The 21,880-nt window shown below is 36.9% G+C and overlaps 1 protein-coding gene across 1 annotated transcript in view; it reads left to right on the forward strand.

Annotated features, from left to right (window-relative positions):
• IPO7 (importin 7) overlaps positions 1 to 21,880 on the forward strand; it is a 52,859-nt gene that overhangs the window by 4,866 nt on the left and 26,113 nt on the right. Inside the window, exons 2-5 of the mRNA XM_002916148.4 lie at positions 10,966 to 11,047; positions 14,680 to 14,833; positions 15,595 to 15,753; positions 20,714 to 20,870. Of these exons, the coding sequence (XP_002916194.1) occupies positions 10,966 to 11,047; positions 14,680 to 14,833; positions 15,595 to 15,753; positions 20,714 to 20,870 (552 nt within the window). The remainder of the gene's footprint in view (positions 1 to 10,965; positions 11,048 to 14,679; positions 14,834 to 15,594; positions 15,754 to 20,713; positions 20,871 to 21,880) is intronic.

A 21,880-nucleotide genomic window follows, 5' to 3' on the forward strand; every position in this document is an offset into this window, starting at 1 on the left:
CCGCAGCTCCCCCCGCCCCCGCCTTGCCCTTAAGCTCTTACCACCTAAAACTAAAAGTTTTCCTATTCACACATCTCATTAATCCCATCTTAAATGCCATTTTTTCCTACTCTGACCTTCTGTGATACTTTGTAAACTGAAAACTCACCTTTTTAACACCTAGTTTTATGTATTCTTCCTTAAATTTTAACTATTTTTATTTGAACTAGGTGATTGCTGTCTGTTCTCTAAAAGTTCATAGACTTTGAACTTTTCTCCAATGGGAATAAAATCTGTAGATGAAGGGTTTTTTTTTTTTTTTTAATCTTGGAGTATTTGCTGAGAATGGACACTCAACAGCTAATTTTTTCTTGATTGTTTTCAGATATTTTCAAAACATTTGCCTGTCATGTGGCAAAATCTGTCTTTATACTGGGGATCTGATACTGTACACAAGACAGAGTCCTCTCTTATGAAGCTTACATTTGAACTAAAGTTTTAAATGTAATGTCAGGAGAGGCGCCTGGGTGGCTCAGTCAGTTAAGCATCTGCCTTCGGCTCAGGTCATGAGCCTTGCATGGGGCTCCCTGCTCAGAGGGGAGTCTGCTTCTTCCTCTTCATGTCTTTCTGCCCCTCCACCCCCCCTTGTGCACTCTCTCTCTCACTCTCAAATAAATAAATAAGCTATTTAAAAAAAAAATGTAATGTCGGGTGCCTGGGTGGCTCAGCTGGTTAAGTGTCTGACTTCAGCTCGGGTAGTGATCCCACAGTCCTGGGATCAAACCCCACATCCGGCTCCCTGCTTAGCAGGGAGCCTGCTTTTCCCTCTCCCTCTGCTGCTCCCCCGCTTGTGCTCTCTCTCTCTCTGTCTCAAATAAATAAAATCTTTAAATAAAAATAAATAAAATGTAATGTCAGGGAAATTTTTTTGAAATGTTTATTCTGAATAACAGTTCCCAATCTGGTTGTTGGTTTTTTTATTTTTTTATTTTTTTATTTTAGAGAAAGAGAGAGCAAGGGAGGGGCAGAGGGAGAGAGACTCTTAAGCTGACTGGTGCTCAGCGCAGAGCCTGATCAGGGGTTCAGTCTAATGGCCCTGAGATCACAACCTGATCCAAAACCAAGAGTCGGGCACTTCACCGACTGGACCACCCAGGCCCCCTTGGTTCATTTAATAGCAAATGTCTTTATGATAGGCACTGAGCTGAGTGGTCGATAAAAAGAAATTTATGATTTCCTGCCTTTCTGGAGTTTCAAAGTCAACACAGCCATCACAGATGCATGTGGTTGAGAGTTATAATAGAGCTATGTCTAAGTTTTGGGTACGGAGGCTATTAAATCTGACTTTGCTTAAGGCAGATGTGATCTCAGCATCAGTATTCCTTCCCCTCTTATACTTGTAACAGGAAAATGCCCTAAGTAGAATTAGAAGGCTTATTACCTAGGAGCCTTTTAAACCTTCAGTTCCTCAACTTAATGTGCTATAAAATGGTTTTATGTAGATAGAAGTGATGCTTTCTCAAATGCTTTATGTGGAAAAGTAAGTGGACTTAGCTTTGCTAAGTTTCTTGATACTTTGTGTTTACCTTTTAAATTCATAAACTACCTAAATCACTTCTAGGATCTTCACAGATGACTACAATTACTGCTGTAAGTGATATATTTTATTTATAAGTGCTAAGTTTGATTTTGTTCTTTTAAAGGACCTATGAAATATTCAATTAATGAAAATGTTAGGTCTGAAAAAGTACAAAATGATGGCATGTTTGTAGTACAATTTAGCATGTCTAGAAATTCGGCAAAATATTTATGAGAATATAATGTATATTTTTGGAAGACAGAATAGTCTGGTCTGAGCAGGTAACGTTCCTTAATTAGGAATCTTTCTAAGTAGAGATTTCATTTTGAATTTGGGAAGGTCCCTGGATACTTTGGCTGTTACACAGGAATTTATTCAGTGACAAAGTGTGTTAAAGATCTGAAAGATAACACCATATTAATATTTATAAGAAAATTTCTTTTTCAGATATAGTAGATTATAATTTTACTTATTGTTTGTTTCTATCAGTGGCATATTAATGATGAGTTTGATTTAGAGTGGGCTTTTTCTTTTGGTTACTAAAGTAATTTGTAATTAAGTTATTTTAAACTCCTTGATTGAAAAGCATTTATGTATTACCGCTATTTAATGAAAAGCTGGAAGACATGAAGAGCCGCTGTGAAACAATTAAAAAAACAAAGTTCCACATACTAGATCTTGATGTGGTCACAATTTACCTATTAGTTTTTGTCTTTCATTGTTGTCTTTCGTTCACTTACTAATCTTTTTAATATAACCCATACTTCCGGACAGAAGCCTGGGAGGCTCAGTCAGTTAAGCATCTATCTGCCTTCGACTCAGGTCATGTTCCCAGGATCCTGGGATCAAGTCCCACATCAGGCTCCTGGCTCAGCAGGGAGCCTACTTCTCCCTCTGCCTGCCACTCCCCCTGCTTGTGCTGTCTCTGACAAATAAGTCAAATCAAATCTTTTTTTTTTTATTTTTTTTTATTTTTTTTTTTTATTTTTTATTTTTTTATTTTTACTTATGTGACAGAGAGACAGCCAGCGAGAGAGGGAACACAGCAGGGGAGAGGGAGAGGAAAGCAGGCTCCTAGCCGAGGAGCCTGACGTGGGACTCGATCCCGGAACGCCGGGATCACGCCCTGAGCTGAAGGCGGTCGCTTTAACGACTGCGCCACCCAGGCGCCCCAAGTCAAATCAAATCTTAAAAAATATATCCCATACTTCTTTTCCTTTAAAAAAATCTTTTCTCCCCATCTCTGTGGGCTTAAATCCTTTAGGACCTAACTCAAAGTTTTACCTGTTAGTCCAATTAGAATTAGTAATACTCCTAGCTATCTTACAGTGATCTTTTATCTCTGTAGTGTCTGACACGTTTTAAGTACCAGAAGGTGGAGTGGAGGTAAAGGAAAGGCAGATGTAGTTGTGGCTGTTGAAGAATTTTGATGAAATGGATTAAGGGTGAATGTCGAATTGTCTAGGTTAATGACAAATAATGAGAAGGTAAGAAGTTGTCTAGAAAGGTAGTTTTGTGTTGTGGTTAGCAGCCTTTAAACTTGAGTATTAGCAATTTTAGCTCTACTTAATGATGTATAATGACCCATTTGTTGCTTCAGTTCTCCTGGTTTTCTGATTGCTGGAAACCAGGAACTGGAAGAAGGGCCTGTAATTAGTGTCAACATCTAGAGTGTACGTTTATACTCTTAACTCATACTCTAAAAGATTTATTGTAGCATCTTGAGGTCTATGTCAGTGTTTGCCAAACTGTTGGGAATAATACCATAATTACTCAGATTTTTAGGAGTTTTTGTGATAAAGATGATGCTAAAGATATTTTTACTTATATTTATCTTTTAAATTACTCTGAAACGTGAAGGTCTTTTCAACGTGATAATAAATTTAATAGTTAATATGTGATAGAAATTCTTTTAAATATGTTATAGTTTGCTATACCCAAGAATGCCATAAAGTTATTAGAGATAACCTGGTGCTTAAAAGGATACGTTTTCCTGTTTGAACAGTTAATGTGTATCTTTATTTGATCTGTTTTATAATTGTACCGATTCGTGGTCTTTTTTCCTTCATTTTAAAACTTTATTTGCATGCCATAAAATATACCTGTTTTAAGTGAAGCTCAGTGATTTTTAGTAGATTTAGCAAATTGCGCCACAATTTAGTTTTTTATTTTTTAAGGTTTTATTTATTTATTTGTCGGAGAGAGAGAGAGTACATGCAGGGGGAGCAGCAGGCAGAGGGAGAAGCAGGCTCCCTGCTGAGCAAGGAGTTGGGTGCAGGACTTGATCCCAGGACCCTGGGATCATGACCTGAGCCAAAGCCAGGCTCTTAACCCAACCCACTGAGCCACCCAGGCGTCCCCACAATCTAGTTTTGGAATATTTATTTTCATTATCCCAGTAAGATCCCTCCTTCCAGTTGATTTTTTTTTTTTAAAGATTTTATTTATTTATTCGACAGAGATAGAGACAGCCAGCAAGAGAGGGAACACAGCAGGGGGAGTGGGAGAGGAAGAAGCAGGCTCATAGCAGAGGAGCCTGATGTGGGACTCGATCCCATAACGCCGGGATCACGCCCTGAGCCAAAGGCAGACACCTAACCGCTGTGCCACCCAGGCGCCCCTTTCCAGTTGATTTTTTAATTTTTATTTATTAGAGAGAATGAGAGCATGAGTCAGGGTGCAGAGGGAGAGGGAGAAGCAAGCTCCCCACTGAGCAGGGAGCCCAAAGCGGGACTTGATCCCAGGACGCTGGGATCATGACCTGAGCCGAAGGCAGACACTTAACTGATTGAGCCACCCACGCGCACTAATCCCTCCTTACAGTTTAATCTCATATCCCAGGCCTAGGTGATTGCTAATCTACTTTTCCTCAGAATTTTCTTGAGAATCTCATGTCTGATATTTAGTATTACTTTATGTCCGTTTGTTACTTTCTTTGGGACAATAGAAGGCATTAGGGATTTCAGCTGGATGGAAATTTGTATGGGGCAAGTAGATAGATACCCCAGGTTGAATTTGCTTGTGTGATTTCTTTTTTTTCTTTTCTTTTCTTTTTTTTTTTTTAAAAGATTTTATTTATGTATTTGACGTAGAGACAGCCAGTGAGAGAGGAAACACAGCAGGGGAAGTGTGAGAGGAAGAAGCTGGCTCCTAGCGGAGGAGCCTGATGTGGGGCTCCATCCCAGAACGCTGGGATCACGCCCTGAGCTAAAGGCAGACGCTTAACGACTGCCCCACCCAAGCGCCCCTGCTTGTGTGATTTCTTATGTCAGAAACATCCTTTCTTTTTTACCCCTTGGTCTAGCTCAGCTGTCTGAAAGTAACATTTTTTCCTCAGTTGCACTTTTTAAATTTGTACTTGTGTATTTTTGAAGGCAAAGTGATTTAGAAGAGTAGCAAAATAAGTACTTATTTTCATAGTTCATTTTTTTTATAACTTTATTGAATTCAACCACTTAAAGTATCCAGTTTAGTGTTTTGTTTGTTTTTGTTTTTTTAAGATTTTATTGGGCATCTGGGTGACTCAGTCGGTTAAACGTCTGCCTTTGGCTCAGGTCATGATCCCAGGGTCCTGGGATGAGCCCTGTGTCTGGGTCCTTGCTCAGCAGGGAGCCTGCTTCTCCCTCTCCCTCTGCCTGCCACTCCCTGCTTGTGTGCTCTCTCTCTCTGGCTCTCTGTCAAATAAATAAAAATAATACAAAAAAAGATTGTATTTATTTGAGAGAGAGCGTGAGAGCCTGGGTGCACAAGCTGGGGGCAGGGGCAGAGGGAGAAGCAGAGTCCCTGCTGAGGAGGGAGCCTGATGTGGTTCTCCATCCTAGGACCCTGGGATCATGACCTTGAGCCAAAGGCAGATGTTTAACTCACTGGTGCCCCCTCCAGTTCAGTGGTTTTTAGTATATTCAGTTATGCAGCTATCACCACAAACTTCAGAACATTTTCATCACCCCAAAAAGAAACCCCATACCTGTTAGCAGTCCCCCTCTCTGCCCTCTGCACACCCCCAGTCCTTGAGTACTGGCTTCTTTCACATAGTGTATTTTTAAGGTTCACACATGTTGTAGCATCGATCAGTACTTCATTCTTTTTACTACAAAATAATATTTCATCGTGTGCATGGATATGCCACACTTTGCTTATCCAGTCATCGGTTGGTGCACTTGGTGGGTTGTTTCCACTTTTGGGCTATTATGAATAATGCTGCTGTTAATGTTCAGGTAAAAGTAGTCTTGTTGATTTTTTTTTTAATTGAGGGATAATTTACATATCATATGAAGCTCAAATATATGTACAGCTCAGTCCATTTTTACCTAGGTACCATTATCCAGATAAAAAAAATTTTTTAAGATTTTTATTTATTAGAGAGAGATTGAGAGAACGAGTGGGAGGAAGGGCAGATGGAGAAGCAGACCCCCCCCCACCCCGAGCAGGGAGCCCGAGGTGGCACTCGATCCCAGGACCCCAGGACCATGACCCGAGCCAAAGGCATACGCTTAACTGACTGAGCCACCCGGGTGCCCCAGATGAAAATTTATATAACATCTCTGTTGGCTTAGAACTTTGTCGTGTGGGGCGCCTGAGTGGCACAGCGGTTAAGCGTCTGCCTTCGGCTCAGGGCGTGATCCCGGCGTTATGGGATCGAGCCCCACATCAATCAGGCTCCTCCGCTATGAGCCTGCTTCTCCCTCTCTCACTCCCCCTGCTTGTGTTCCCTCTCTCGCTGGCTGTCTCTATCTCTGTCGAATAAATAAATAAAATCTTTAAAAAAAAAAAGAAATTTGTCGTGAGACTCTTCCCAATTAATACCTTTCCTCCTTCAGGTTGCTGTTATTCTGACTTCTGTTAACTATAGATGAGATAGATTTGCCTGTCTTTGAACTTCATATATATAGGATCACATGGTATGTAGCCAAGTAGTCTAGCTTCTTAACATGTTTTTTGAAATCCATATTATTGCTTGATTCCATAGTTAGGCTTTATTTTTTTTAAGTTATTGTATAGTATTTCACTGTGTGAATTTTACCACAGTTTATTTATACATTCACTTGTCAGTGGACAGGTATTACTGTGGACACAAACACTTTTCTTACATATATAAAGCTGAAATTGCTAGGTTGTAAGGTAAGTGCATGTTTGAAAATGCCAATTTTCCAATATGGTTGTACAGGTTTATGCATCTTCCTATAGTTTTCACATCCTCACTAGCACTTTGATGTATTTGCATGCATTGTTTTCGGGTAGGACTATCTGCTTGTACTGATTGTTTTGTAATTTGCCTGCATATGTTTGCTAATTTTTGTTTTGGGGTGATTTTAACTCTTCCTCAGATGTTGCAGATATTTTCCTTTTTTTTTTTTTTAACACTTTATACTGATGGGGGGTGGAGCATATACAATTTTTACTTTTTTATCTACTTGAGACAAAAACTATTTTATGGCTTTCAGTCTTTGGTGTCATGCTCAGGTTTTTTTCCAACAAGATGATAAAAATATTTACCGTGGTTTCCTTCAAGTACTATTGGGATTTTATTTTATTTTTTTTAAAAAAGATTTGATTTATTTATTGGAGAAGGGGAGAGAGCATGGGGTGGGGAGGGAGAACCAGACTCTCACTGAGCAGGGAGCCTGACATAGGGCTGGGGATCCCAGGATCCTGAGATCCTGACTTGAGCCAAAGGCAGGTGCTTAACTGACTGAGCCACCCAGGTGCCCCTGGGGTTTTATTTTTTATTTTAAACCTTAAGTTAGAGATTGATAAAAGTCCTTTGTTAATGTATCATTTATGGAATACCTTTGTGCTTGTAGGAAGATATAGTTAGTGGCACATGCTCATTTTTAACTCACTTGTGGCTATATATGTGGCTAGCCAACAAAAATGGTGGTTGTGGTGGTTTTTGTTATTTTAACATGACCCCTAAACATAATCCAACAACTTCATTTGGGTTCCAATCACAGAAAGCAGTTCTTTTCAACTCAGAAGGGAAAACTGTGGTACTGGGACCTTGAGAGAACCCTGTATGTACAAAAACCACAAATGTTGTATTTTATAGGGGATATAAAGAACTAAAGAACCATTTGGCAATATTCAGTTTATGTCCTACGTACTTTAGAACATACTCTGAGAAAGATGAGATTCTACTGTGCCTGGAGATAAAAACAACATAACATTTGTTATGTCTTGACATTTACTATAATATTTTACATATTTCACTCCTATATTTTTAAAGATTTTATTTATTTATTTATTTGAGAGAGAGTGCCAGTGAGAGCTAGAGAGCACAAGCCGGGGGGAGGGGCAGAAGGAGAGGGAGAAGCAGACTCCCCACTGAGCAGGACCTTGGGATCATGACCCCAGCCACAGCAGACGCTCAACCGACTGAGCCATCCAGGCGCCTCTTTCACTTACTCCTTATAGCCATCCTATAAAGCAGATTTTGTTACACTAATTTTGTAATTAAGTCTTAGGTTTACTGAAGCAACTTGCTTAAGAGTTAAAAATGTCAAAAGTAACATCACTTGTATTTATCACTTGTCTGATTTTAGCTGTCCATTCCAGGGATTCATAATTTGATGCAGGAGATAAGATATATACTATAATATAAATGGCCTAAAAAGTGCCATACTAGTAGTGTGGATAGTAGTGCCCTTTGTGGGCTCATCTGTCTCTCCCTTTAATACTAATACTCTTTTATACTACACTACTCCTAGGTGATCACTGCTGCTTCCAAGGCAATTTTTTGTTGACTTATTTCAGTTCGTCATTTAATAAATTTGTTGAATACCTTAAATGCCAAGCATCACGAGGAACTGGGTATACAAATAGTATAGTTCCCATTAGTGAAGCTTAAAATCTAATTAACAGAAGAGGCAGACATAAACCAGTCTATAAATATAATAATTACAAATATATAATAAATGTTTTGGGGAAAAAAACCCTGGAGATTATGAGTGTAATAGGGAGCCCTCCTTTAGCTTGACTGATCAGTCAGGAAAGCCTTCTCTAAATGTTTAAGTGGAGACTCAAAGAATGTGAAGCTGTGAATCAGTTAACTCTGGTGGAGCATTGGAGAGAAGAGTGTTATAGGTAGACAGTCACAGCATGGACTGTGGAGTAATCATGTTTGTTGTTGAAAGAACCTAAAGGTGGCTGGTAAGGTGGGACAGTAGGAGGCAAGAAAGTTTCTTTAAATGAGATTGATGAAATAGGCACGGGCAAATTAATACAGGCCCTTCCTTATATAGCCTTTGGGAAGTAGAGTAGAAAGCTATTGGGACACGTGGGTGGCTCAGTCAGTTAAGCGTCTGCCTTCAGCTCAGGTTATGATCCCAGGGTCCTGGGATCAAGTCCCACATAGGGCTCCTTGCTCAGCAGGGAGCCTGCTTCTTCCTCTGTCTGACACTCCCCCGGCTTTGTGTGCTCTCACTCTCTCTCTGACAAACAAAATCTTTTTTTTTTAAAGCTATTAAAAGTTTTGGTTTTTTTTTTTTTTTTTAAAGGGGATTGGTTTGCAATTTTGAAGACCTTTGGCTGCTAAATGGAGAATGGTGGGGGTGGGGAATACTTACATTAAGAAAGATAATAGTCATTTGGGCTAGATTGATGTTAGTGGGAATGGAGAAAGTGGGTATATTAATTATATAAGTATTTTGGATGTAGAATTGACAGGTCTTGACACATTGAATTGGGGTAAAAAAGAGGGAAGCATTAAAGATGTCATTCAGTGATGAAAAAGGTGGGGAGAAGTGGTATAAGAAAGTAGAAACCTAGCTTTTAGGGGAGAAGATACTTTGAACATAATAAATTTGAGAAGCCTGTGGCGGTAGGGATGTTAAAATAGGTCTCCTAAGAGTGACGTGGACTGGAAGTAATGTATCTGGCAAATAGTATTTAAAGATCCCGGTTGGATGAAATCAGCTGGGGAGTGTAAAAGATGGCCTCTGACTGAGCAGTTATAATTTAAATAGGCTAAGAAACCAGCAAAGGGATCTGAGAAGGAAAAGTGGTCTGTGAATTGTGCAGTTGGAAGGATGTTTCTAGAAAGTCATAGTGGTTAATCTTGTTTAGAGTACCAGAAAGGGCAAATACCTGCCTTTGATCCACTTAACTACTCCCATTCAGGTCTTAAATTTAAGTGTTATTTCTAGGTTAGAAGATTCTCCTTTTGATTCTCCCATGGTGTCTCTACCTCTTCTATTGTACTTTATTGTAATTACTTGTTTGATTATCTTCACTATCCTTTACATTAAACTTTTAAGTTTCCATGAGGTCATGGAACCTTATTGTTCGGTTTCAATCTTCTATTCTCAGCTCCTGGCATGGTGTCATGTACCAGGAACATTTAAATAAACAATTTTTGGAGTAACAGAATTCCAGGTTCTAATGTAGAAGAAATTTTTTATATACGAAAGGAAATTTTTCTGTTTCTAAGAACGTATGGAATATTTGGTGTGAGAGGAAGTCTGTAAAGAAGAAACTAAAATAAACTATTGTCCATGTGAACTTGTGCAGAAAAAATACTTAAACTTGGGCTGAAAGGAAGAGATGACATAGGTGGTAGTGGTATTGGGGGAGAGGAAATGCAACTGTGAAAGCATTCAAGAAGGGACACAGTTGTTTTAAAAAAACCAGAAGCAAATATGACAAATTTAGGAATCATTAAGTAACTTTTTTATACTGTTAATGAAAGTGTCTGGGGTCTGTAGTATAAACTGGAAAGTAGAAAATATGTGAAGAATAGCTCCTTTATAATCCCACCGCCCGAGAGATAACTATATTAACATTTTGGGTATATTTCATTTTCTGTGTATGCTGCATATGTATTTCATATAAATGTATTTATTAATCATACAGTTTGTATCCTACTTTTATTGTATGTTCAAAGCTATTGATTTTTAATTTTCTATTTAAATGTAACATACATACAGAATAGTCATTGTGAGGGTACAGTTGATTGATTTTCACAAACTGAACACCCTTTGGTAAAATAGCCATATTCAGAAATAAAACATTATTAGCACCTTGGAAACCACTTCCCAGGCTATTAATTTTTACTGATTTAGTTTGTTAGGTCACTTGGTAGAACATCTCTATGGAGAAATTATTACTAAATTGGGGCTAAATGGGTATTAAGAGGATATTGTTCTTGAGCTGTTGGTGTAGGTTAAGAATGCTAGTTGGGATAAATGGGAAGTGGAGCAGTATGAAGGCAAATGCAAACATGCAAAGTATTTTAGAAGTTAGGTTATTAATTTTTTTTTTTTTTTTTTTACTTCATTGTTGGTGAGTGATGGGAAATAAAGCTGGGACCAGCTTGAGGGTGGATAGCCTTTTGTGCCAGTCAAACAGTGGAACAGAGTACTGAGAATATTTATTTGCAGAAATTTAAAACCTATTTTTTTTGTTTGTAGGCACACAAGTCTCTGAATTTTGTTTCAACACTGCTTCAAATTACTATGTCGGAACAACTGGATTTACCTGTGAGACAGGCAGGCAAGTTACTGAATTATTTTCTTGGGTTTATGTAAATCAGTTATTTAAAAGGTTCATAGTTGAATAGCAAAGGTATGTTGGGGTGGCCCTTCAGTGATTTTCTTCCCTGAAAATCCATTTGCCCTCATGTGTTTACTACAGATAGCTAGTGCTTTGTTATTGGTGGCAGAGTTAAAGGAATGTGGTATTTCATTGAAAAGAGAAATTGATAGGGATTATTAAAAAATTCTGTGTATTCCCTGTTTCCCTGCCCAGTGGATGATTCTAAGATACAAACCCCTGTGCAGTTGCTCCTTACAGCTTGTGCATTTACTGTTTTTAACCATTTAAAAAGTACTACCGTAGTCTCCCCCATCCATGACTGATAGATTTTAAGACCCTCAGTGGATGCCTGAAACTGTGCATAATACCATGCTATGTATACTATGTTTTTCGTATACATACATACTTAGGATGAAATTTAATTTGTAAATTAGGCAAGTTAGAGTTTAGCCACAATAATTAATAATAAATTAGAACAAGTATAACAATACTGTAATAAGAGGTATGTGAACATGGTCTCTCTTAAAATATTTTACTGTACTCACCCTTGTGATGATATGAAAATATCAAATGCCTGTGTAATGAGATGAGGGTGAGGTAAATGACGTAGGCATTTTGACATGGTGCTAGGCTACTGTTGACCTTCTGATCATAGGTCAGAAAAGATCATCTGCTTCCTGACTGTGGGTGACCACGGGTAACTGAAACCACGGAAAGTGAAACAGTGCATGAGTGGGGAACTACTGTATTTCTTAGTTCCAGTCTCAACAAGATATTGAGCAATTCTCTCAGTACCAAATAGTCTGTGAAAATGTGGTGGGTTACTTCTGATATTATCTGTTGGTCTGCAAAATAATGGAATTCATATCTTTACTGTGCTGTTACTTAATTTATTTGCAGATGTATTAATTTTGTTATAGGAAATATAAAGTAGTAATAATTTCACCATTCTAGCAAAACCAGTTATGTTCTGGTATTATTTCTTGCTGTTCTTTTTCCCTACATCAATTTTGTTAAAAATTTTTTTTTCATTTAATGTGTAGTAAGCTCATCCCTTTTCTTTACATAGTTTTAGTATTAAAATTTCAGTGATTAAATACCATAATATGCCATATGAAGTGAACCATCTCCCAATTGTTAGCATTTAATCTTAGATTTGTTTCATCAGCAGTTGTATTCACAGTACCTAAAATATTGCCTGACACACCAAATGTACTCTGTAAATAAATGAATGCATGTAAGTTTATTATTTTTTAAGATATTGGTATATAAATAAGTAGCACAATATTGGAATATTTTTTGGGCCTATAAAATATAGTAATTTCACTGGACCCTGGTCAGCAGTAAATCCTTTTTTTTTTTTTTTCTTTTCTAATTAAGTAGAAAAAAGTTGCTTTTATTATTTTAACTGTCGTATCTCTTTTACTAATGAAGTTGGCATTTTCCCATTTGGTAATTTTGTAGATAAGAATCTTCTCCTCAGAGAGACAAATACCACATGATTTCACTCATATGTGGAATTTAAAAAACAAGACAGATGAACATTGAGGAAGGGAAGGAAAAATAAGATGAAAATTGAGAGGGAGGCAAACCATAAGAGGCACTGAACTCTAAGAACAAACTAACGGTTGCTAGAGGGAGGTGCATGAGGGGAAGGGATAATTGGGTGATGGGCATTAAGGAGGGCTCTTGATAAAATGAGCACTGGGTGTTATTTACAACTGATGAGTCGCTAAATTCTACCTCTGAAACTAATAAAAGAATCTTTGCCTTTAAATCTCCAGTTTTTACTAAGATGTTGAAAGTGGCATTTAGGAAGGACCTTAACATTTTGAGACTTGATTATGTGCATTAGCAAAATTAAATTGTACTAGAAAGTTGTATGGTTAGTATGTGCAAAACCAGAAGCAGCCAAACTGTGGAATTAGTCAAAAATTTTAAAATCTAACCATTACTTTAAAAATTATATTCTTTTAATAATTGAATGATGCTCTTTAGTGTAGGGCATATGGTGATTTCATCTGCTAGACTTGAGAGATGCATTCAGTCTTTGTAGCAGAGTCCAAGCATCCTGGATGGAATAGACTATGAATCACGATATTCTTACAGTGCAGTTCTCACTTGTTAATGTGTTTTGTAGACCAAACAACTTAAAATACTGAATCATAATTATACAAATAAAAATATATACCCATTCTTTTATGCATTACAATAGAAAGAAATACTCAAGAGTCTCAATGCAGAGGACATAGGACTGTATCAAGGCTTAATTTTAATCTTTTCTGTTTTGGAGCTAAAGAATCAAAATTCTGGAAATAGTACTAATTTAAAATATGTTACATACATTGAGTCAATGTTCTTTACTGTAGAGGTAGTTTGTCTTAAAACTTTTGTTGAAGGGTATTTTAACGTGTAGTCAATGTTTTTTGAAATACTGTAAGGTGGAGTATTATTTTAATTCCTGAGATAGAGCAAAGTAGAATATAAAAATCATAGATATATCAGTTATCCTTATTCATATAGGTGTAATATTCCAGGTAAGAGTTAATTACTAATCAGAGAAGGGCTGGTGTTTTGTAGAATTTAGTAATTGATTAATTTTGAATAATTTCCATTTCCTGTACATCATATACATTTGTGATTGAGGGCTCTCTTTCTCATTTGGGGGTAGAGGACTGGATAAAAAACATTGTTAGCAATCTAGTTCATACTGTGTTAACTAGCAGTGTTCAAGAGAGCAGTGTGATAGCTAACAGAAAATAGTAATCTGTAATTTTTGAACACAGCACAATCTCCCATAAAATAACATGAATTTGAAGTAGTGTGATTGTGTTATATTAGTGACATGCTTTAATTTATAGACTAAAAATTTTTATGCTGTAATTTTTCTGTGACAAAAATAACAGCTTTTGTGCGTCTTAGTCAGTTTGGGTTCCTATTAACAGAATATCATAGACTGAATGGTAGAAATATATTCCTCATAGTTTTGGAGGTTGAAAAGTCCAAAATCAAGAAGCAAGCAGAGTTGGGGTCCGGTGGGGACCCACTTTCTGGTTCTTAGAACCCAGCACGATGGGAGGGGAGGAACCTTTTCGGGGTCTCTTCTGTGAAGACATTAATCACCTATGAAAGACCTCACCCCTAATATCATCAGCCTGGGGATTTGGATTTCAATATGAATTTGAGGGGGCCACAAATACTCATTGTACAGTAGTGTTATTAACTGTGGGAGCAGTATTGGTATGCGTATGTGGTTTTTCTTTAGAGGCTTCATTTGGAAAATTGATATGATAAAATTAATCCAAATAGTTTTCCTATAGAAAGCAAGATAAAAAGTATAAATGTGATATAAAAAGCCTTAATAGTTTTGTTTGTATAGTGTATTTATTTGTACAGTTTCTTAGGCTATGTGTTTAATAATAACTTCAGGGGTGATTACTGTAGCTAAGAATTAAACTTGTGTTTTGATTATCAACTTTGAAAATAATAGAATGGGCAGTATTTTAAATGGAGTTGTGAACAAACTTACGAGGGGTATTCACAGTGCTTTCATAGTAAATACTCTTTTGTCAAATTGATCTACATTTTAGGTGTTATCTATTTGAAAAATATGATAACACAGTATTGGCCTGATCGGGAAACAGCACCGGGGGATATATCCCCTTATACTATTCCAGAAGAAGATCGACATTGTATTCGAGAAAATATTGTAGAAGCTATTATCCACTCTCCTGAGCTCATCAGGTATATGTATATTTTTAAAACTTACCCATCGTTTCAGGTGCATAGTTCGTGGAGTTTGGGAGGGGACAGCGCAAGTGGGTCTTTTCAGAACGTAAAAACCTATCATTTTTATAGCAGTAAATTTAATACATGCTGTTACTGGCAAATTCCTTTTGTTTTATTTTCTTACTGCAGTTTTTACATTTATAAAAACTAAAAACTTCTAAACTTCATGTAAAATTTGTGAAACCGTATGATCAGGTGAAAGGGCGTAAAGAAAACTGTAGAATGCTGCCGTATACTTTGTATTATATGTTCTTGATGTTTAAAAGTTCTTATTTTTATATGATTTTGTAGAATTTTTTTTTAAAAGATTGTACTTATTTTAGATAGAGAGTAGAGGGGGAGAGAGGGACAAGCAGACTCTGTGCAGAACGTGAGCCTGATGGAGGGCTCAATCTCAAAACCCCGAGATTATGACCTGACCCAAAATCAAGAGTCAGATGTGTAACCAACTGAGCCACCCCAGCGCCCCTAATTTTGCAGAATTTTTAATGAAAATAGCTGTGTTCTAAATAAAACTCATCAGTTGATGGGGATGAAAAATAAGGAAAAATAAAATCACCTACGTTTGTAATATTTGTTGGGTTTCTTTTAAATCAGTAGGAACAGGTAGTTTTTTCTCAGTGACTTATTTATTTTTGTCTAAGCACCATTTTCTTTGTATGAGCAGAATTTTATCTAGGTAACAGCTCTTCCTTCTTATTATTTTTGACTTTCAGGGTACAGCTTACTACATGCATTCACCATATCATCAAACATGATTATCCAAGCCGGTGGACTGCCATTGTGGACAAAATTGGCTTTTATCTTCAGTCTGATAACAGTGCTTGTTGGCTAGGAATTCTTCTTTGCCTTTATCAGCTTGTGAAAAATTATGAGTAAGTGTCTCTTAATTCCTACAGAGATTTGAGAAGTAGGAAAAGTTTGGAAATTTTAAGGTATTTTATTTGAACATCTAAAATTACATTTGGTATATAACAATTAGTGAATTATATGTTGATTTTAATTCAGTATTTTCTTTTTAAAATAGCATTCTTTCTTTAATTCTGCAGTCGCTTCTGTTGATTCAACTGAGAAACTCGTTTTACCGTTTTTTCTTAATATCTGTTCCCATTAAAAACTGGGTTATCTCTAATTCCTCAATATGGGCTCCTCAATTTGTGCTGATAAAAGGCCTAAACATGAGCTTTTTTAAAATGTGAAGGGTATCAGAGTACTTTGAGCATTAGAGCTCTTTATTTAATTTCTGGCTTTCTGTGAATTTTTTATCTTAATTTGGGGTCTTGATAAGTTTCAAGAACCTACCTATAATTATTTAAAAAGGATATGTTGAAATTTCATATGATCATTTTTTAATCATTGTTTTGAGGGATTCATAGTCACCTGTTTCAGTGTTTGCATATTTGAGCAAATCATAGTTCATATAACTAATTAGTATCAGTAAGAACGGTTTTAGGCCAAGGGATCATTTTAGATCTGGGTTTAGGAATGAGAAAAAAGATGTAACCTTGGAAGTTGAGGTATAGCATTAAGAGTGGTAAGCCATACATTGAAGGGATTATCTCAAGTGTGTAGTGAAAGTAATGAAATTTGTAGGCACTTGAAAGTTTTGATAACAGAAAATTTTGAGGAAGGCATGAGGAACGCTTACACCATGATGGTGGCTTTATTTCCAGTCCTACAGCTGCACAGATGCCATTGTGAGCCCTCTAATTCTGGGGCCTGTAGTTAGCCTCCGATACCCTTTTTGGGTCCCAACTGAAAGTAGCTGATGAACTGCTGCTTTTCTTCTGAGCAGGAGAGAAATATACCATTTACAGCATTGGTACTGGTGTTTTCTTGTGTTCCCACCAGCTACCCATCTTCCTGCTAAGGAATGTTCCAGCTGTTGCTCCAACTTCTATCAGAGTGCCAGTTGTTGTAGTTCTGGTAAGTGAGTGACTAAAATGAGACAGAATAACAATAATAAGCTGTTATTGTCATTGAGGAGGTTAAGTCTCTCCTGTCCTATAATCTTAGCAGGAGAGAGTGTGACAGAGATTTTTTTTAAATGGGAGGCATAGGAGGCTGCTACAATATTGGAATTCCAGTTCATTTTCAGCCAGTGTTCGATTGTGGAGCACAAGGTGTTCACAAGGGATCTGTGTGGACTGAAGCAGTTCTAAGAAAATTCATGGAGAAATTGGAAGTTGTGGTGGTCTTCAGGAGCATAGATCCTCAGGAAATGCTTGTCAGTTGAAGGAGCACAGAAGGAGCATTTGAAGAGGAAGGCATGTCACACCATACGGAGTAGTATGAACAAAGAAAGAAAGGTACAGAGGTGGAAATGAGATACTGTCTTCAGTGGGTAGTGAGGAGACCATTAAATGGTATGGATAATTTCTGTTTAGAGGTGGGGGATAAATTTGGACTGGTAAATTGGGACCATGTTAAAGAGGGTTTTGAATGCCACAATGGAGAATTTGGATGTAACCTTTTAGATACTAATATACCATTGAAGATTTTTTTTGGTTTTTTAACAGTAAAATGATGGGCTAGTACTTAGGATTTCCTATGAGCATGGCTCACCAGATTGGCACATTGTAGCCTTGTGGTAGTCCGCTTTTATTAGTGTCACATTTTCATGCTTTCAGGAACTTTCAGGTCTTATGGGTTAGAAATTTGTTTCCTACTATAATTACTTTCATATACCAATTAGCATAGATTAGCAACTAGTACCACTTAATTTCGAGTCCTCTCCTCAACGTAGAGAAGGAGCTGGAAAGAAGAATGTATAATATGGAATGGGTACTCAAACCCTCTTAATGTGGGTAATCATCTGGGTTGGGTAAATGGAGAGAAGTGCATAATATAGTTCTGCCTTTATTGTTAAAAGGAAATATTGTCTATAATCATTGTAGTTTATATAATCAGATTGGAGACTGCAAATGGCTTCCTTTCATAAGTTGTTATTGTTTTTACTGACTGAAAGAACTGTACATATTATTTTAATATGTATGCTAGGTGTAATTTCTCAGCATATTAAAACAGTATTTAAAATAATCTGTTACTTAATTGTCTAATAGTCTCGATCATTATTAGAACATTTGTCTTGGTGTTTTTTATTCTTGGCAATTTACTTCGGTTCTGATTTCACCTAGTAGGGAAAAAGAATCTAGTCTTTACCTTTTTTTTTTTTTTTTTAAGATTTTATTTATTTTAGAGAGGGTGGGGGGTGGGGGGCAGAGGGAGAGGAAGAGAATCTCAAGCAGACTCCTGCTGAGTGCAGAGCCAGACTTGGGGCTTGATCTCAGAGCTCTGAGATCGTGACCCAAGCTGAAATCAAGAGTCAGATGCTTAACCGACTGAGCCATCCAGGCGTCCCTTACCTTTACCTTTTAAAAATGTGCTCAGATACTCAATTCTTTTTCTTCTTTCAAGAAGGCTACCAGTAGATAAAACTGGAGTCTGGTAGGAAAAACCAGTTAAAAAACAGTCTAATCTAAAAAGATAAATTTTGGGGCGCCTGGGTGGCACAGTGGTTAAAGCGTCTGCCTTCGGCTCAGGGCGTGATCCCGGCCTTCTGGGATCGAGTCCCACATCAGGCTCCTCCACTATGAGCCTGCTTCTTCCTTTCCCACTCCCCCTGCTTGTGTTCCCTCTTTCGCTGGCTGTCTCTATCTTTGTCAAATAAATAAATAAAATCTTTAAAAAAAAATAAAAATAAAAAAATAAAAAGATAAATTTTGTTTTTTAGAATAATGACTTAACCACTAGTCTGTATTTTTGTAAAGCTTTTCTGCCTATTGATAGGAAGGTGGGGTGTCATTCCTATAGTTCTTTTCTTTTTTCAAAGATTTTATTTATTTGAGAGAGAGAGAAGTAGGCTCCCTGCTGAGCAGGAAGCAGGGCCCCAGGTCCTCAGACAGGTGGGCTCTGTCCCAGGACCTGGAGATCAGGACCTGAGCCAAAGGCAGACACTTAACCAACTGAGCCACCCAGGTGTCCCCCTGTATTTCTAATCTGTTAATTCAGTTGTTTAAAGTCTTTTTTTCATTGAAACATAGTTGATACTGTGTTTTTTAAATTGAAGTACAGTTTAATTTAAAAAAATCAACAGACCTCTTTAATCAACAGACAGGTGGGCTCTGTCCCAGGACCTGGAGATCAGGACCTGAGCCAAAGGCAGACACTTAACCAACTGAGCCACCCAGGTGTCCCCCTGTATTTCTAATCTGTTAATTCAGTTGTTTAAAGTCTTTTTTTCATTGAAACATAGTTGATACTGTGTTTTTTAAATTGAAGTACAGTTTAATTTAAAAAAATCAACAGACCTCTTTAATCAACAGACAGGTGGGCTCTGTCCCAGGACCTGGAGATCAGGACCTGAGCCAAAGGCAGACACTTAACCAACTGAGCCACCCAGGTGTCCCCCTGTATTTCTAATCTGTTAATTCAGTTGTTTAAAGTCTTTTTTTCATTGAAACATAGTTGATACTGTGTTTTTTAAATTGAAGTACAGTTTAATTTAAAAAAATCAACAGACCTCTTTAATCAACAGACAGGTGGGCTCTGTCCCAGGACCTGGAGATCAGGACCTGAGCCAAAGGCAGACACTTAACCAACTGAGCCACCCAGGTGTCCCCCTGTATTTCTAATCTGTTAATTCAGTTGTTTAAAGTCTTTTTTTCATTGAAACATAGTTGATACTGTGTTTTTTAAATTGAAGTACAGTTTAATTTAAAAAAATCAACAGACCTCTTTAATCAACAGACAGGTGGGCTCTGTCCCAGGACCTGGAGATCAGGACCTGAGCCAAAGGCAGACACTTAACCAACTGAGCCACCCAGGTGTCCCCCTGTATTTCTAATCTGTTAATTCAGTTGTTTTAAAGTCTTTTTTTCATTGAAACATAGTTGATACTGTGTTTTTTAAATTGAAGTACAGTTTAATTTAAAAAAATCAACAGACCTCTTTAAATATTAGTACTGTTAAAATGCTAAAAAGTGTATTTATGGAAATTTCTCACTTAGGTCAGCAATTCTTTACCCACATCCTTGGAGCAAATGTGATTCAGAATTCAGGATTTTTTGGATTTTAGAAAGATAATAAGGTTCACATAATTCATGTTAAACACTCCTGTTGAAATTGAACCAGCATCCAGTAGTCAGACACATATTATCATATCTGCTACAAAATATGTGAATATCCACTCCAGATGGGATAAGTGAAGACCATAAATGGCCTGTTGAAGTCAGGTTTTGTTGCCAAATAGGTTACAAAAGAACTTCCCGTTTATAAAGTGCTTATTTTCTGCTTTGTAGATGCCACTTCTGCTTTAATGCTTTTGGTATGTAAATAACTTAAGGATGGTAATATATAATCCATTTTATATCAATCAGCTGCCTATATTTAAAAGCCAACTCATTGTAGCTCCTCAGCTGTATAAGTATTCACAATTAGAGACTGTGTAGTGAAGTGGTTAAGAGGGCAGACCTTGGATCTTGACTGCTGAAGTTCATACCTAGATGACTATGCTGGGAAAGATACTTCTGTGCCTCAGTTTCCTCAAACTACTGAAGTGAGGATACTAATGGAGCCTTGAGGATTATTGACTTCATAATGAATGCTCAGAAAATATTAGATGTTTTGTTATTTGAGGTTTTTCTTAAGTTGTTTTTGCTATGATTTGGTCCAATTGAATTTGCTTTTCTTTTTCTTTCTAGGAATCTAAAGTTGCTTAGGAAGTGTTTCCTTATACTTATGTGAACAAACAAGCAGTTTAAATTTGTATCTCATACGTATAAATAAAATTGTGAAGTAAATTCTTACAGAATTAGTTTGTATTCCTACCCAAAGGTACAAGAAACCAGAGGAACGGAGTCCACTGGTAGCAGCAATGCAGCATTTCCTACCAGTTCTAAAGGACCGCTTTATCCAGCTTCTTTCTGATCAGTCTGATCAATCTGTCCTCATCCAGAAACAGATTTTCAAGATCTTCTATGCTCTTGTTCAGGTAATTTTTATAAAGCAGTTTTTATATATGTGTCTGTCATTTGCCACATTAAAAGATAACAAAGAATTTCTGTGTCTTAATAATTTCATTTGAAAATCTAGATTAAATGGATGATTTGCTAGTCAAATATAAATTGCCAAAATTATAAGTGCATTAAAAGTCTCACCAAGCACACTTCCCTAAATACACAAACAGTCCCAATAAATCTTTATTATAACTGGTCAGTCTTAAGTTCTCTTATACCATCTAACACTATTATCCCTTTCACCTTAAGAATTCACAAGTCTGAAAATCAGTTACTGAAATAACAGTTTATATCTAGCATGAACCTGATGTGCCAAATATATGTAGATTGTCTCAGTAATTACAAAACCTATTCCTAAGTTTAACACAAATATACTAATAACTGTGGCTTGACTGGCACACAATAATGGGCTTCATCATTTTTACATATTCTAAATCTTCCTGGGATAAAAGATATCTATTAAAAGGAAATGATTAATGATTTTAAAGTATTGAAATGATTGTGTTTTTCTTAGTGGGATGTAATTACTTATATGAAATAGTTTTTGATCAGGATTAAAATTCTAGTTCTTTTTGTGGCATATAGCCATAGAAGGATTCATCTCATCTGTTAGAACCTTCGGTCTAATTCATACCCTTATTTAACTTTAAAATCTCGTTTAAATAGACCTGTGACTTCCACTAATGTAACTGGTTCACCACATTGGTTGGATTTTGCGTGTCTTTGCTAGATAAGTAAAGACAATCTGTCATCTCCCAGTCTGAACCAAAGGGCACTTTAATGCCGTTCCATTGACTTCTTACAGAATTTTTAAAAGTGATTTGGGTATATAATAGCTATACTGTTTTTGTTTGTTTTCTAATTAGTAAGATTATAACTTTTAGATTATTTTTGTACATTGTTCTAGGGCATAGGGCAAAATATTTATCTTCCCAACTAATTTTTTGATGCTAGCATACCCTGATATCAAATATAGCCTGGTCTC

Source organism: Ailuropoda melanoleuca, chromosome 8, assembly GCF_002007445.2.
Source record: "Ailuropoda melanoleuca isolate Jingjing chromosome 8, ASM200744v2, whole genome shotgun sequence".
Lineage (NCBI taxonomy): Eukaryota > Metazoa > Chordata > Mammalia > Carnivora > Ursidae > Ailuropoda > Ailuropoda melanoleuca.